Source organism: Leuresthes tenuis, unplaced genomic scaffold (genome assembly GCF_036924035.1).
Source record: "Leuresthes tenuis unplaced genomic scaffold, fLeuTen1.0.hap1 SCAF_3, whole genome shotgun sequence".
In the NCBI taxonomy this organism is placed as follows: domain Eukaryota; kingdom Metazoa; phylum Chordata; class Actinopteri; order Atheriniformes; family Atherinopsidae; genus Leuresthes; species Leuresthes tenuis.
In genome coordinates, this window is record NW_027325357.1 from 29,242,008 (window position 1) to 29,259,930 (window position 17,923).

Here is a 17,923-nt window from a genome sequence, read left to right on the forward strand (position 1 = left end):
GACAAAATGCTTACACTACCATGGAGATGTGCAGAAGAAAGATGGGTCTCTGGGGAGAAAAACTTCAGGGAGACTATGAGGAAAGATGAGATGGAGAGGAGGAGGAGGGGAGAAGGTTAGTGTAGGTGTAGAGGTAAGGAGATGAAGCTTTAATGATCCCTGTGGGGAAAATGGGCCACTGCTGCAACAAACGAATTTAAGTATACATAAAAGACTGTATGAGTGCATAAAAGGAAACTCAATAATGATTATTAATTCAGGTAAAACATGAAGATTTATAGAGAAGCAACAAGGACGGCAGAAATTTATCAAATATTTAGTTTCTTTTGCAGAAAAGAGAATGATTCCTTGAAGCAATCCTTCTGTTTCCGTTGCTTTGGTCGTCCATGCTGACTGCCACACTATTTTGCACTGATTTCTAGTGCCAGTGTGAGCAGTTCAGTAGAGTTGGATACTCATGCAACCCAACAATGTGTTTCTGGGCTTATAGATTCTGTAATCTATTCTTACATTCTGCAGATTAAAGAAGAATGTGCTAAATGTTTAGTTACGATTACGACATACACCTTACAGCATGAGATTGTTTACCAAAGATACATTCTCATAGCTGGAAATGCTGTGACAGGGATGCAGGGGAGGATCTGTTTAGATCACACAGAAGGCAGGGCCTAATGGTGTGTTTTTTTACAGCACGTTTAAAATGGGGATTGAGGGTCTTTGATTAATTTCAGTGTTGATTTAAATACCATGTGTGTACTGACAATGTCAACGGGTGAGTGGATAGCAACATACAGGCCATCAAAAGTGAATATGAAGCAGCAAGCCAGTATACACACTTGCAGTAAATGCTCTGAAAGATGAATTGTTACACTCACATGCTGATCTTCTGGACACTTCTTTGGGGCTGGCTGGAAAATCTCTGCAATATCTCCAGAGACAATGATGCACACATCTTGCGTTTTCTCAAGCTGCCCCTTTCGAACATCTCTGGAAAATTTCAGTCTGGAGGTCATGTGTGAAGACAGCTTTATACACCCACCAAGCAAATCATAAACTGCACCGGTGCGCTTGCTTATTCATGCAGTTATTCATTGAACTGACCAAACATAAAGTCTTGTTTTAAACAAGTCCTTCAATAAGTCCACCAGTCTAAATGATCCTATAGGTTGTTTGTCCATGCCTCAAAATATGAAACAACAGTGATGAGTAATGAGTAAAAAGGTGCCTGAAAGGCTGTCACTGTGTTGAACCTGTGGCACCACAATAAGTCTGGGGATCACTTCAGTTTGACACAGGCCCCAGAACACTTGTTCTCAACCTTCACTTTCATTCCCTCTTTGGTTAGTTTTAGGTACTAAAAGTATAAAAGTACTTTTCTAGGTTAAGGAATCTTAACAACTTACTTAGGAGAAGATCATTATCATAATGAATTATTTCAATACAGTTACTCCTAGGTGTCCACAGGAGATCTCACATGCACTTTTACATTTTCGATATATAACTGTAGGTCTTAACTGTTTAAAGGCTACTTTAAAAAAATAAGCCATGGTGCTTTTTTTCTTTTCTTTTTTTCAGTAGAACAGTCGCAATCCTGCAGATGCAGATCAGTTTTTCATTTTTGTAAAAAAATATAACCAGTTTAATTTACATTAAAGCTACACTAACACCTCACAAGTGGACAGTTAGAAACGCAAACTACTACATGTCTGATCTCAAGATCAAGAGCCCCCAAGAAAACTTTTATGTTTACTATCTAAGATGCCTTTTGGGGATTCCTTAATCATTTATCCTTCCTGCTTCTTGATGTGTGAATGATTTTTCCTCTACCTGTCATAAATTGTAAACACTGAGTATTATAGTTACCGACGCCATCATAATGATGGCAGTATGAGGAAGTGAGAAACAGAGTCAGCCAGTCACAGAGCACAGCAATAAATCAGAGAAAGTATTTTACTAATTCTTTCACATTAGGGATGTTGTAAAGCATAAATTAACGCCTCTAACCCTGTGGGAAGGGGCTTCATTAGCACTGATTTTATGTCAAATTCCAAATTCTAAAACCTCACCCCACCTACATGACATTAACACAAGCAGGCAAAAGAGCAAGTGCAAGCCATCCATGCTTTTTACATAGCTTTTTTATTTTGCGATGGCGACACTAAACTGTTTCATACATCGAAAGATGTGCACTAGGGGCTTCACTCTCAAAGAACAGTGCATAGTTGTGGTAGACTTATGGTACACTAGCTTTAGCTGGCAGAGGTTGCACTGGGTCTAATTTTGGTATGTATTTTTGAAGGATTTCCATCCAGAACTTTTTCATGGCTCTGATCTTTGGCTTATGCACATTTCTGTTATTTGTACACAATTAGCTTCTAAGATCAAAGCCCCACACATTTTACCGAAGTCTGGCAACAGTAAAACGTTATTATTGTTATTATCTATTATTGTTTTGTTGCTACTGGCAAAAAGCTCAGTACATTGCTGCCCCCCTGGAATGACAGTAGGAAATTACTACAAGGTGCCAATTAAAACAAGATATTCCCATATCAAGATAAGAGCAGCATAAACTACTTGATTTCTTTAAAATTGAAAGATTATTTGAAAATTCAGAAAAAAAGTCTATCTCGAGGACCCAGCCACAAAACATCTGTCACGGTTTATTTTCCGTTTCATGTCTTGTCTCGTCATTTCCTGTTTTATTTTGAAAAAGCATTAATCTTGTCCTCTCGTTTCAGGTGACTTGCCCTTCCTCCCGTGTCAAGAGTCTGATTGTCTTCCCTGATTCCCAAGTGTTTCCACCTGTTCCCCTTGGTCCCTCGTGTGCTCAAATAGTCTGCGTTTCCTTTGTCTTGTGCCAGTATGTTGTCTCTGATCGAGCGTCATTACCAGCCACCTTGTCTTGTCGCCACAGATTCCACGGGCCTGCAGCGAGCGACTCTCCTGCAGTGCAATCTTGTTTTGTAAGTTATTCCACAGCCATAGTCTTAGATATTTATTATAACGGTAAGTTTCATAGCCTTGTTTTTCCTCCATTTTCACGGAGTGATTTTTGTTGTTTCTTGTCATAGTCGCCTCCGTTAAAGGAGAGCCTTTAAGTTAAAGTTAAAGTTTTATAGAGCCTCTGTTTTGAAAGAGTGCGCCATTGTTTTATTCCGCCTCACTTTGAGAGCGTGACTTTGCTTAAGTTTTCATAGCTTTTGGTTTTCCTCCCGTTGTGGAGAGATTTTAAGTTTAACTTTCATAGCCGCGCTCCTCCTCCCTCGTAGATACGGAGGAGAGCGCTTAGGCGTTTTATAGCCCCTTCGTTTGCGCTGCGGGAGATCGCCCTGCAGTGCTGTCATCTGTTGTCCTGTTTGTTAATAAAAAAAACCATCTTGAACCCCAAGACCCTGCATCTGCGTCCTGAATCCCTCTCCGGTACTTGACAAGATCCTGATCACAGCAAAAAGACTAAATAAGAAAAAAAATCAGCAGTAGGCTGTTTCTACTGGGAATGACTGGAATTACTTTGTTATCACATGAAATGCAAGTTTCATTTGTTTATCTCATTATCGCGTTTTCTTCTGTGAGTCTTCAAATTTCACATCATTAATGATGAGCCCTCAGTCTGGTGCCCCCAGTCAGATCTATTCCTTATGTGTCACTTCTAGCTCAAAGTTGAGAGGGAAGACGGGAACAACACAAATGGTTTGTGGGGAAATTGTGTGTAAGATAAATAGAAAAACAAGTGTCCCATTTCCACACTCTCATGTGTAGCAAGCTGCATACATAAGATGTTCAAAACTCTGTAATGTCTTAGAGTGGAGCACATCTCACTCCTGAGGTCAGCATTACTGTCTTTGCCTTTTTGTTAAATCAGTTAACACAACCTGCATCTCTGCTCTTATCCACTCTGTGTATGATGGACAAAACAATTTCATATGAAAGATAGATCTTGGTGTTTTGTCACACCGAGCTGATTGAGTAGATGTGGGTTGTTCATGAATAATTTCTCACACATACACTCTCGGTTGTGAAACAGCTGATCACTGATTTTTACAGCTGTGAATGCAACTGTGAATTTGACCTCACACACATAAATAATGTCATGGTGTCAGGAAAAACCCCAACATGGTTGAAGTTAAAAATATAACCATAATAAGCTCTGAGGTTTGCTTGTTAGAGAATGTAAAAAAATCTCGATGTAAAAGACCTAAATACAAATAAATACATACACACATACCTACAAAGTAGAGTAGGTGCTTTATGCACACATGAAGGTTACTTTACTAAACAAAAGGCACAAAAGAGGATGGCAGAGTACAATGTAAAATGATAAAATTTAATCTACGCTAGAATGAATATTTGAAAGCAGAGCAGAATGCCTGAAAGCATTATTGTATTACTTCTATAGTCACTGTAGATATAGATTTAGATATATAAGTCCCAAATTGAGCATAATATATGGTGTTGGATATGTGATGACTTTACCAGAGACAGAGGTCACTCTTAGCGCAGTGATCCATGTTGTTCTGTTCTTTTTTGTGGCTGACATTCTGGCTGTACGTTACTGCATGCAAGTTCCTGCTGTGTGGTCCAGAGCAGACAGATTTTCAGACTGTCCTCCACCATTAGCCAAGGTCTTTGTATGAAAGACTTCTGAGTCCACATCTCTCAGATTTTACTAAGAGAGATGTATAAAAGCATCTTAAAGGCTTCTAAGTGAATTTTAATGTTCTTGGAGGTTAAGGTTGCTACCCTATAAGGTGTTTAAATTTATAAAAAGTGAATATGGTGCTGATCATTGCTAAACATGGAGAAATTGTATCCTTAATTATACAAAGCTCAATAAAAAGATAATAAAAGACGAGAGGAAAAAAAGAGTGACATATGCTGTGGGTGAGCAGTTGCAGCAACACAAACATGTTTTGTATTGGTTGGGATCCCAGCCTGGAGTGCTGTTTCATACATACAAACACCTGACGATTGTTAATTATTAAGAAAGGAGTAGGGGTAGGATTAAATAAGCATGTGCTTCTTCCTACTCCCTTTCGGACATGTTATGTTAACATTTATTTATTCATTTTTTGTCGTTTTGACTATTTTGATTAGTTGTTTTTGTTTTTTGGTTATTTTTCTCATGTTCAAAATAAAGCCAGTTATTTATTTATTTATTTATTTATTCATTCATTCATTCATTCATGCTTTTAAAGCCAATTTATTATACAGAAAGCCTTGCCATTTTATTTCTCTTTCTATAAAATGAGATTTCTGTCAGTTTACACTACAAAACTCACTTTACAGATGTTTTTTCTTTTGTTTTTGTTGGCATGTTTCATCACCTCTTCTATTCTGGAACCATGAGACCAACTGTGTAGTTCTGAAAGTAAAATGTTTTCCCATTCTCGATTGCAATAGAAACACAACAGCTCAAGAAGGTGCAATCTTTTGTCTCACATGGCCTCTTTGACTATGTTGAGATTTTGGTTTCCAGACATCCTGAGGCTGGCTGGTTTTTGTGGTAATGACGGAAATTGTTTCTAAAATACGATCGTGAAAAGAATTTTGAAAAATAAATCTTTTGTGTTGGTATAGCAGTCTGATCAAGTCTTTTTACCACACAGGCATGCTCCTAGAATATGTGGTTTGCCATTGTCTTTCTGAAATAACCAAAGCCTTTCCTTGTAAAGATTCTCCTGAGCTTGGGCACAGAGAAAGCAGTGCTTTTTAAAAATCTTGTTGATATGCTTTTTTTTTTCTTTTCATGGTAGAGTTTGAATTGGCCTCTGTGGATGTGTTCAATGACTATGGTTTTCAGAAGTGTGCTTGAGCTCAGACAATGATTTCCACAACAGAACCGATCTGTTTTTAATGTAACATCTCCCAAAGGCCCAGTGATCACAGCTTCTCTGGATGTTCTGAAACTGTATCTTACTTAATCATATAAACGTTCCCTAAGTTTTTCACAAAGTGGTGAATTCCCTCCTTTGATATTTCAAGGCTCAAGTTATCTGACAGATCTCTAAATCTACAACTTTACCAGCCCTCATCAGCATTACTGTTGAAAAAAGTGCAACAACAAAGAGGAGTGGAGCATTATTGGTGAAAACAATAATTTCAAGTCATACTGGTTTGTTTCTTCCTCGAATGAACAAAGACTGAGAAGTTTTTTTCTTTCAGTGGATGATATTTATGCAGACTTGCTCTAACAATTGTAAAGAAGGTAATTGGTGTTCACATTGTGGAGAAAAATGCAAAAACAAAACTTGGCATGTTACAAGATGGCCGTCTCTTTTTGTCAGCAAATGAGAAAAAGGGAGGGTTTGGTGTTTTGGAGCTCTTCTCATCTCTTTGACAGCTTTTATCGCCTCCTCTAGTCATGGCGCCGAAGAAGTTTGTTAGAGCATGGAGGTGTTGATGAGATAATTACACAGCTGTCATAGTGCCTGTCTGGCTCAAGAGCTGTGCCATCAGTGTGTGTATGTGTGTGTTCATATCACAGATGAGCCACAACATTAAAACCACCTGCCTCGTTGTAAAGTCCCCCCTCGTAGCATTAAAACAGCTATGACACACTGAAGCACAGGCTGTGTTTGAATTGTCCACTTGTTCACTATAAAGGATAATTGTGATGATTATCTTGCGATTTTATGATTTATTAGCTCATTCTAATTTCACTGTTAATCTTATGTAAACTTTCTATGATTTTTTGCATTTGCCAGTTGTCTGTATCTGTAATAACAGGCACTATTAAGACCCCTTCTTGGCTCTTGGCCTGGCTTGTAAAGATATAAAAATCAAATAAACTTACCAAAACTTGTCAAAGTATTAGTGTCTCATTGACACAATAAGTCAGGTGTAGCTTTCCTAGCTGTTTGATTTAAAGTTCTGCACACACTATCTCTGGCTGACGGGTCTTCCAGGTATGGGCTGGCTGACCTTTCCTCACAGCATTCAGTTTTTTGAGAAGTCTTTATTGAAAAAGGCTTTGCCAGTAAATTTGCAATAAAATCCACTCATTCTCCATTTTTGTCAGTGAAATGTGCTTGTTACTTTGCTTAGCTGGCTGGCTGCCCTGTCACACATTGCCTGAAAAATCAGCAAAGCATAGAAAGAATAGAAGTAAAGGGTAGATTTCTTTATATTTCTTTAGCCCGAGCTGTAGTGAAAGTCTCATCGAAAGAGGTTTCCTGGTTCAGATCCCGGCTTGGGGCTTTTCTGTAAGCCTCTGTGGAGTTTGAATGTTCTCCCTGTGTATGTGTGGGTTCTCTACAGATGCTATGGGTTCCTCTCACCCTCCAAAAACAATTTTCAGTGACTTAACTGTTCCTTGTATTAGGGTACTCTTTTGATAGGTTCTAACTAACCCACACCCCCCCCAAAAAAATCCCTTCTTAAGTTACCAAGCCGTTAATACTTGGCCCATGTCAAAGTATTGCAGATACTTAAGCTACCATATTTTCTTACTGTGTCATCTAATATAAAGGGTGTACTTTGTTGAATGCATCTGTCACTGTGTCATTCTTTTCCATAAACTAGCTAAACTTGTCCTCTGTCTGTGTGTATGCATCGAAATAAGCTATGCTGTATGTGTGTTAGAGTGTGTGTTTAGACACTTGGTGTAGAATAATAGCTTCACTTTACCCTTTGAAATATATGACCGTGTCTTTTGAGGTGGAAATGAGGTTTTGAGCATCTGCTGCTCTATTCTGACACTTCCTCTGTCTATACTTCTCCTTCCTCTGTGTGTGTGAATGGGTGTGTTTTATTATTTTTAAAGGCAATATGATTGTTGTTGGCTGTATGAAGTCACCACAAATGCTTCAGGCAACTCCACTTCCTCTAAGACAGCCCATAACTCTTCAATGTTGAGTTCAGACACAAACATTTGGTGTGTGTTTTTGTTTGTGTGTGTGTTTGTCACTGCTTCTCAAAAGCATTGGTGAGCCTGGCTGATTTGATACATGTCTACAACGCGAATGCCAGGCCGCAGGCATCCAGACACCAGCCGCCTGCTAACCAACTGGCCAGAGTGAGTTTCAAGGGTGAAGGGAAGAAAAAGTAATGGTGGAGGAAAGTTGACCACCGCCCTGGGAAATATGTGGCTTGTCTCTTTGCCAGCAGGAACAAGCTCTCAGGTTGGCGGACAGCTTTTTCATTTAGCGCTGCCCGACATGTGGAGGAGTTCAGGGTAGAGCGAGCGAGAGAGAAATCGGTGGAGGTGTGGGGAGGGATGGTATGGGTGGTTTGTATTTCTGTTATGAACAAAGAGCTGTGAAACGGGAACAAACTCAATTTCAAGCCTGGGGTCCTCAAGGAGATGTACTCTGTCCCTCCACTCGCCTCCAGCACCATCAGAGGCTTTAACCTCTTCTCAGCTGCAGAGTTTTCGGTTCAGAGTTTTGCTACCTGAACTTCATGATGGTGGAATGAAGGTCACTAAGAAGCCTTAAGAAGCACCTCTGTTCATGCTGACTGAAAATTAGCTTGATAAAGCAAAAGCGAAATCAAAATCATTGATGTATAATGCAGAGAGAGATGAGAAAAAATATTGAGTGTCACTTTGTTTTTCTGAATGAATAATGAAGACGTGTTGGGGGAGGGGAAACAAAGTGCAAATTGTTGCCCTCTGTGTGTTGGTTAACATATAGTTGAGCTATGACTTAGGTCAGAACACCAACGTCAAATAATGCTTGTTGGAGCAGCCTCCCCTATCTTTTTTCAATAATAACCCCGTACACCAGCGGCTGTGTCACTTTAATTAAAAAACGCACATTTTTTAATTAGAACTGCTCCATACTGGCTCCCATGGCAGCTTTACTTCTTTGTTATATTCGCAGTTCTTTATTGTTTTTCCCTCCCTGATTTTTCAGCAGTAATATCTCATATGAAACTTATTTGTAAAATGGATGAGGAGAGATCAAAGAAAAAGACAAAGAAACATTTTGCTCTTCAGATTAGAGATCAAGTTTAGGCAGTGAGTATCCACATAGCGATTTAAAGTAATGTTTAAATGTTTCTAAAAATATTCATATTGTAAACATTTTATTGTATAATATAACGAATCTTAGAAATGTGAACGTAATCATGTGTTTTACAGTTGAAATTCAGGTTAAAGCCCATGAAATGGTACCACTTTGCCACCTGCTGACGTAATTTGGTACCTCCATGGTCATTTTGTTGATAGGCAAAACAATAAAATGTACCAACGGGCTAGCCAACTGAGTAGATTGTTCTGCTGCTTTTAGGACATAACATCTGAAAATCCAGGTTGTCAATAAAATCAGACATTTGATTGTTGCAAGGTGTCAGTGCTAAAACCACCATGCAACAATCTATAACTTCATGAAAATATTACCCTATCTATTTGCCTATTGACAATTATTTGCTCTTAGTTGTCAGTGATGATTTTGCACATTTAAAATAAAACAAAGGTCTACAGTTTTTACCTGATTGCTATTTTTGTGTATTGAAATTAAATGCTCTCTTTGTCTGAAGAACAAATTAAAGACATCACTCCCACCATCTTTAAAGACAGGGATTTTCCATTTAACAGGAAATTACATCAAGACCTCTGAGAATTGCTCGTGATTCCTCATACATACTTCTGTTGCTCACATGTTTTCAAATTTAGTGAGTGGAAATAATTTGCCTTTTTTGTGAAATTCCTCCGGCACATTGGGAAATCATTAAATCCCCTGAGCCAATGCGTTGCTTTCATTATGTCACTTTGGTGGACCAGCGAAGAGCACTCAGAGTCTAATAGGCTGCATTCATTTATAACCTTGGGTAGAGGGCAGGGGGCTACCGCATCATCAATACGAGACGATGGGGGTGTTGGCGCCTTGGGGAGAGAGAGGCAGAGAAAAGGCTGGTTGATGGGGGAGGAATGAATGGAGGGTTGAGAGGATGGTGGCACTGCCATCTGTCTATGTGTTCTGACCCACTGCCCTCCTCAGCGGCCTGATGCCCAAATTAGTAGGAGTGACACAGCAGCTAATTGCAAGACATGAGGGATGCACAGAGAAATTAGAAGATTTTGAGGCTCCATTTGGCAAGAATTTTATGGAAAGATTCTCTTGTATTATTAGTGTAAATCATTAAGAGGAGCTGCAGCAGAAAAGAGTGTTCCATGCCCATTATGAAAAATTACACTCATTCTGTCTGCCTTGATGAATTCTAGGTATTCTTGACCCATTCTAACCATAAACTGACACTTGAGAGCAATTCCAAAGTCCCACTCCAAAGCAGGAGCAAACTGGCACTGCCTAACTCAGATTAGATCTTTGATGTGCTGCTGTACAGATCCAAAATCGCCATACTCACAGCACTGTTGTCTTTATTGAAGAGGTCTTAAGGTTTACTAGTTGATTCCTTCTGTTTGAGGAACCACAGATTCAGCTGCTTTGTAATTAGTATAACTGAATGAAGTTAGCTCAAAATCTGTGACTTTTTTTGGACTTGTCAGTTGTTGTCCATGATTCTGGCTAATTTGATTACGCTTGCATTTTCTCCCATGAAAATATGTCAAACGCTTCCATAATAATATATAGTCATACACAAACAAAGACATTAGGGGGCAACATGGGGTTCAGTGTCTTGCCCAAGGACACTTCAACACATGGACACACTGGGGATCAAACCTCTGACCTTCCAGTTGGAAGGTGACCAATCTATCAGCTCAGCCATATGTTCCAGGATGGAAAAGCAGCTAAATGGATTACCAGTAGATTTGTGAACATTCACGTTTCTCGATGGATGAATTTTACAGAATGCAAAGTTGACATCATCCATCAATTTGGATTCCATAAAAATGATCTCTTGCTCTGAGCATGTCTTTTGTAGGTGTAGACCCTGAATTCTAACTTCACAATAGCATTTCTAAAATCACATCAGTCCATTTCTAATCCACATGACCAAATGTATCTGTCACTGCAAGCAAACAAGCACATTTTTATGCAGTCACTCAAAGAATCTACAACACATGACTGCATAAATTGATCACGTCACTAAATGTCTTCGTTAGTATTTTGATTTGCTTATTTAAAAAAATAAGCTGAAAAACACTGGCCAAATTTAGTAAGGGATCAGATTTCTGCACAATACCAGTTTGTTAATTTGCAGATTTTCTATTAATCTGCACGATTCAGTCACTCTCAACTTCAGTTACTGGAAGGTCTATCTCCCTTCTACATTTTTTCTTCAACATCTCTTCTCCACGAGATTGAACAGTTTTTGCCAAACATGGAAACATTTTCTACATGGAAATCAGTCGACGAAACACACTTGCTTTAGGAAAATATAGCCACACAAAGCAACTGAAATTACTCAAGATATGTTTTCCCCTCTTTTGTGACTATTTGTTTTGACTCCTGTTCTAGTTTTATGGCATGTGAATCTTTTTTTTCCAAAAGAAAATGTTTTGGTGAATAACCTCAGACAACTTCACTGAGCACCTAAAAGCAGAAAACTGCAAACAGACAAAGCAAATAGCTAGCCTAAACAAAAGCAAAAAAAAAAACTGACCTAATGTTGCTGTGTAATGTCCATAGGAAGTGAGAACTTACTTATTAGTTACTTGATAATTGTTAGCTATTTTACATTCATCCAGCAGATGCTTTTATCCATAGTGACTTACATTAGGAGCAACAGAGTTCAGTGTATTGCCTAAGGACATGTGAGCTGTGGAATATGGGGATTAAACCAGCAACCCTCTGATTACCAGAAAGCCTATCAACTGGCCCAACAATTTTCTTGGACAAGTTTTCAGTGCAGCTAGGTGCAGCATACCTACATCATTCCCTTTCAATAATCATAGTTATTGCATCAATAATGTTATAGCTCTTTTGCTGGACTAGTGACCAGCCCCCTGCGACCCATTATTGTACAATGACAATAAAGCTTCTTATCTTAAATGCTATATGTAGTTGCTACAAAATCTCTCACAGTTTTTAAAAGATTTAAAGGTGATGAGTTCCTTTAGATTCAGGGTGTTCAGCAGTGAGTTCCAGGCAGCAGGTGCGGAATACTTAAAACAATGCTTCCCAAATTCAGAGTGAACCTTTGGCACATTTAATAAGTAAAAATCATTGGAGCAGTAATTACTGTGAGTTTAAGACATAAAATCATAGAGATAGTGGGGGAGTAGACCTAGGATTGCTTTATAAATAAAAGTGTACCACTTTGCCAAAGAGGGCCACTCAACTCGAGCATATAAAGTGCAGTGGTGAGTTAGGGTTCCACAACCCGTGACAAACCTCAAGGCACCGTGATACACAGAATCCAGACTTTGCAGACAATTCGTAGGAGCATTCATATTTGAAAAGTTGCTTTAGTCAAGCAAAGGGAGAAAGGTGGCAGCAACCAATTTTTTCCTGGCAGCAAAAAAAAAGAAAGCAAGACCTGTGACGAAAAATAGAATCCCAGTTTCAACCTGGTAATATTTTTAAAAGAAAGCAGACCATCAATTAAAGTGCCAAGATACTTGTAACAGGTCACAAGTTCAATTTCACACCCTTGTAAAGTTAAAATGCTGGGAAGGGGCTTAAGTACTTTCCTGCCATTGGAGAAAATTATCAATTTAGATTTGACAGCATTTAAAACAAGTTTTAGCTCAATGAGCAGATGTTCCACAAGTTTAAAAGTGAACTGTAACTTGCCAAGGGCCTCAGCAAAGGTGGAGCTGCAGCAGTTTATGACTGTATCACCAGCATAAAAAGAAAATTTGACATTAGGGACATTTTTGCTCAATGCATCTACATAGAGTCCTAAGGCACGCCGGTAGAAATATGTAGCAGTGTGGATGAGTTTCCTTCAAAATAAATGCATTGCTTTCTGTCAGACAGATAATTATCAAACCAGCCAACGGCCTGCTCAGACAAACCTATGTCAAGCAGTCGTTGCTTCAAAACGTAGTGGTCCACTGTGTCAAAGGCCTTAAAAAGGTCAACGAAGAGGGCTGTACAAACTTTTTCATGATCCAGCGAGTGTATTATGTCATTAGTGAATTTGAGGGAAGTTTTGATAGTGTTGTGTCGTTTCCTAAAGCTGGACTGAAATGGGGAAATTATATTGTTAGTGTGGAGAAAATCCTTCAACTGATCATTAACTAGACCTTCAAGGACCTTTGACAAAATGGACAACTCGGATATGGGTTGATAATTAGTCAAGCAGGTAGCCCCCCCCCCCCCCCTTTTTAAAAGAACATAAGCAACCTTCCAAGTTTCAGGAATACTATTTTAAGCGCAAACTATATCTCACCTTTACTATTATATATAGTAATGGTGAGATTAAAGACACATTGGAAGGGTTTAGCAATAAAACCAGTAGCTAACTTTTAAAAAAATAAGATTCTAAACGATCTGGGCCTGCAGATTTAGTTATGTTCAATGAGAGGAGAGCTCTATGGACACCTTCCACTGAGAACAACCTAATACTAAAGGAAGGTTGATCAGCAGACATATGACCATCATCTGGAGCAGGGAGTTCAGGATGAAGGGCAGGTATGGCAATAGGGGGAAAAGACCTGGAGAATAGGGAGCCAGAGGCAATAAAATGCTTATTAAAACAATCAAGCATGGAAGCCCTATCAGTTACAGTAGTGGTATCATTAACAGTACAGGGTGGGAGTTCATTATGATTATCTGTGGCTGAAATAGATTTGATCACTTTCCAATTTTTTTTAGGGTCATTTAAAACTTTGGTAATAGCAGAGAGATAAAAATCAGACTTGTTTTTTTTTATAATAAAAAAAAGAGCTCAGCAGAAGAGGTGCAATAAAGCTAAACAGAAAACCTTTTTTTCTTTTTGCTAGAAATATGCTAATTATTATATATCCATCCATCCATTTTTCTATACCCGCTGCTTAATCTGTCAGTTGGGTCGCAGGGGGGCTGGAGACAATCTCAGCGGTCATCGGGCGAGAGGCGGGGTACACCCTGGACAGGTCACCAGTCCATGTCAGGGCCACACAGAGACAAACGAGACAAACAACCACACACACGCTCACACTCACTTCTAAGGACAATTTTAGAGACACCATTTAACCTAACATGCATGTTTTTGGACTGTGGAAGGAAGCCGGAGTACCCGGATAGAACCTAATTATTATATAGTTAAGTGAAAATTCAAAACATCATATGAAAAAAAAAAAACATTGCAGCATTTCCCAAGTAACAATAGAGCAGTGCTCAATCAGCTCTGAGTGATTAACTGAAAACTTATCAGTTTGTACAAAATGTGCAGACATAGACTTGGCCAGCTGAGTAGGAGGAGGCAAGGCCCTATAGTTTACTTCATGCTTCAAGGCATAATGATTGCATATTGTTGCTTCAATATGCAGTGGAGACAGGAAGAGAGCAAGTGTCAGGCAGAGAGATGAATGATGAGAGATGGAAAGCTAAGAAGTGTGAAGTGTTTTGTTAAACTCATTCTAATGTGGGCAACATCACTTGGCTGTTTGACAAGCAGCTCCAGGCCAGAGATCATATTAGCTGGAAGAGCCAAAGGCGTGAAACTCACACACACCCACACACACCTGCTAGGGCGGTTGATATGGACTCTGCCAGTAGGTAGAATTTATGGTTCATCCAGTTCTTCATCCATTTCTCTTTTCATATCCTATCATCCAGATGTTAAGATTTGTTAGGACAGATTTGTTGGGCACAGTGTTAACATCATTAATTATTACATTTTGTACTTACTTATGAAATAACTCGTGTTTTTTGATAAGATGCTAATATTTAGCCAATAAAAATAAGAAAGTTGTAGTATTTGTCGCAAACTGTTACTTTGGTAAAAACATGTAAACAAAACATGTTATGATGACACTGTCATTTCCTGGTTAGCTTTGGGCTATAACATCACTTGGTTAGGGATAGAAATGGATCATGGTGAGGGCTAAAATACAGTTCAACATGACATGGAAGTATTGAAGGTTTTTTTTACCCTTCACACACAGTCGTTCTCACATCCATTAGAGATCGCATACTGATGTTTTTAATGCTACATGGGCTCGTTTTAGGGAGAAGGACTGCCTCGTTATGCATATTGTATCATTTTCCTTTGCACTGACAACATTGTTTAGCTGCAGTTTAAAAAAGGGATGTGTCTGAATCACAGGTTGGTTTTACTTATTCATAATCGAAGTATCCTGGATAGTTTACAACACATGACAACCGGGTTTGGAGATAAATTTGGTTGCTGTGTCAAATCTAAAAAATACGGTATGGTATGATTTACAAATAATTTAATGCCTACTTCAACCTGAGATAGCATAAAGACAACCAATTTAAATGCTCAAACAGCAAATCTTTATTGTTGATGAAAAAATCTTTTTTAAATCAGCAATACCTTCACTGATAGTGATAACATCTGCAATTCAGGTCATGTTGCTCAAAAACCATTATGTTTTCTTCAGCAATAATGGGTTTTTTTTTCATTTTTATGCATGGCAGTGTAACTTATCTATACCACCTACACAACTGCAATCTCATACAGTTCTGTGCAAAAGTCTTAAGCTGTCTCTGAGTTCTGTATACATTGCAGAAAGCAAGAAGAAAATACTGCAGGAGCAATATTAGATTGTCACTACACGATTATTGTAGCGGGCTGCGCAGTACTATGGTGACTGGCCAGTTTGGATCCTGGCTGGGGCCTTTTGTGCATGTGTGGATTCTCTTTGGATAGTCCAGCACGCCCTAAGCATGTATGATTGTTTGTCTCTGTGTGGCCCTGTAATGGACTGGTGACCTGTCCTGGGTGTACCCTGCCTCTTACACAACGATAGCTGAGATAGGCTCCGGCCCCCCAACGACCTTGAGTTGGATCAAGCAAGTATAGAAAATGAATGGATGGATGGATGGATTATGGTAGCCGAAACCATTTACTATAACAATATGGTATAAAATTCTAAAATTCAATTTTAAAGAAATGATATATTGCTGTCAGACTAATTAATTATTATTTGTCCCTAAGATAGGAAGTCAGGTGTGCAAACATGTGTACTATCAGTAGCTTTGTGATTGTTTTCAGCTGGGATTATCATCACAATATTCATATTTTATATTGTTCTGTGATACCACGCTGCTTCAATAATGTTGTGGTCTGGGCTCTGGGAAGGATTCAGCACTCCATAAGACCTTCTTGTGTCATTTGGCATGCCTCAGCCTTTTCTCTGTTTCTGTTCTTTGAGAATGGCTTCTGACAGCCACCCTTCCATGAAAACCATTTCTGATGAGGCTTCAGTGAACAGTAGATGGATAAACTGGAGGTCCAAATGCATCTCTCAAGTCCTGTGTCAGGTCTTTGCTTTCAGATACTATTAATCTGCTGTAGATAGTTTTTTAGGCTTGCCACCTCTTATTTGATCAGTTCCTCCATTTTTTAAGACCACACTGAACACTATGCTGAGATATGCCAGATTTTCAGCTAACAGCTCACTAGTTGGTACAAAACTGTATGAAATGCATTATCTTTGGTAGTCACTGTAGATTACACTAAAGAAATGGAAACAAATGTCTTTTTGACAAGCTGCTAGTAACAAAATGCTTACATTTACGTTTAAAATCAGTTCTCTAATAAGTTGTCTGTTACCTCTAGACACAACACTGGTTCATCTCTTTAGTTTAATGCCTTTGTAATATTTGAATGATACATACGTCAGTGTTAAGTGTCTTCCTCTAAATTTGGTGGTGTGCAGGACTGGTTTGAAAATGAGAAAAACTGAGTGACCTTCAGAAAGCCTTGAGAACTATTGCCCAAGACCACGTTATAAGATTACAAGAAAGTCTGGCTGCTTGGAAGCAGAAATATAAAAGAAATGAGGAGTGGATCAAAACTTTTTCACTGTACTTTGTCATCACAGATACTATCTTTTGAATTATGTGCTAATAACAGTCCCTTTAGTCACAAGAATGCAATATCATGATTTCAAATTCGATTCTGCAGGACACAGAACAATTTCTAATTCACTTGAGTCCGACTTAATTTAGAAGGTGGCAGCATTCATTATAGTGGCTGCAGTGATGAAGTCAGCTGAAAATATATTTTCCAGAAAGAAAAAGATTCCTCAGTTTGAACATTTCGCACAGTGTTTGCCTAATTTTTCAATTAAACGTGATGTTTATATAATTTGTAGGTAATTTCCTTGTATACTTTTTAAATTATTTACGTGTTACAGTGCAACTTCATTATTAGAAACAGGTTAATATTTCTCAGTGCGCAGTAACAGTAAGCATTTTGTGCCCTGCTCTGTTCTGAGTTTGATACACAGCGTCTCCAGGCTCTCAGGGCTCTGACGGTGAACCAGGTCAAGGTGACATCACACACTGCTCAGAGTTGCTGTGACGATCGTCCCGGCTCATCAGTCACACCTGTCAGACAGGGGTCCGTGTGTATATGCGTGACTCCGTCAGGTGCCGGTACACTCAGAGGATGGTGATGAAGGACAGGATGGATGGAGCAGGATGTGAAAAGCAATCATTTAAGGTTCATCACTTACTTCCCTTGTTGTTGTGTTTTTCTTTGCAGTGAATCTTCTCGACACGACGACGATCACAGGAGACTGGGGCTGGCTGACATATCCATCACATGGGGTAAGGACAAAAAGAAGGGGAAAAAAAACACCTGATGTCCAAATGGCAAGGATAACTGATGAAAAATCTATCTCAGATCAATGTAATCTCTGCCATAATATGTCAAGTTAGTCATTTTTCCGTAACTCTATGGAATGCAAATTCCCACCACTAACTGACAGCTGTTGTAAAGGTACTTCTGTTTTGACCACAGGCTAATTAGACAACCACACGCAACACTCACCTAGATCCAACATCAACTCCAACATCACTTGCAGACCCTTCCACATGTCAGCACTTGGGGGTGGTGGGACGGGTGAGACTCATCTGCCAACAGAAGGTGGTAGAGAAAGATGAAAGAATGTGAG

The 17,923-nt window shown here is 39.0% G+C and overlaps 2 protein-coding genes across 2 annotated transcripts in view; both read left to right on the forward strand.

Annotated features, from left to right (window-relative positions):
* Positions 1-17,923, forward strand: part of epha8 (eph receptor A8) — a 162,287-nt gene that overhangs the window by 14,884 nt on the left and 129,480 nt on the right. The window contains exon 2 of the mRNA XM_072382925.1: positions 17,512-17,576. Within this exon, the coding sequence (XP_072239026.1) occupies positions 17,512-17,576 (65 nt within the window). The remainder of the gene's footprint in view (positions 1-17,511; positions 17,577-17,923) is intronic.
* The window catches only part of cunh1orf50 (chromosome unknown C1orf50 homolog), a 274,707-nt gene continuing 268,936 nt past the window's right edge, over positions 12,153-17,923 (forward strand). The window contains exon 1 of the mRNA XM_072382927.1: positions 12,153-12,162. The gene's annotated coding sequence lies outside the window, so the exon portion shown is untranslated. The remainder of the gene's footprint in view (positions 12,163-17,923) is intronic.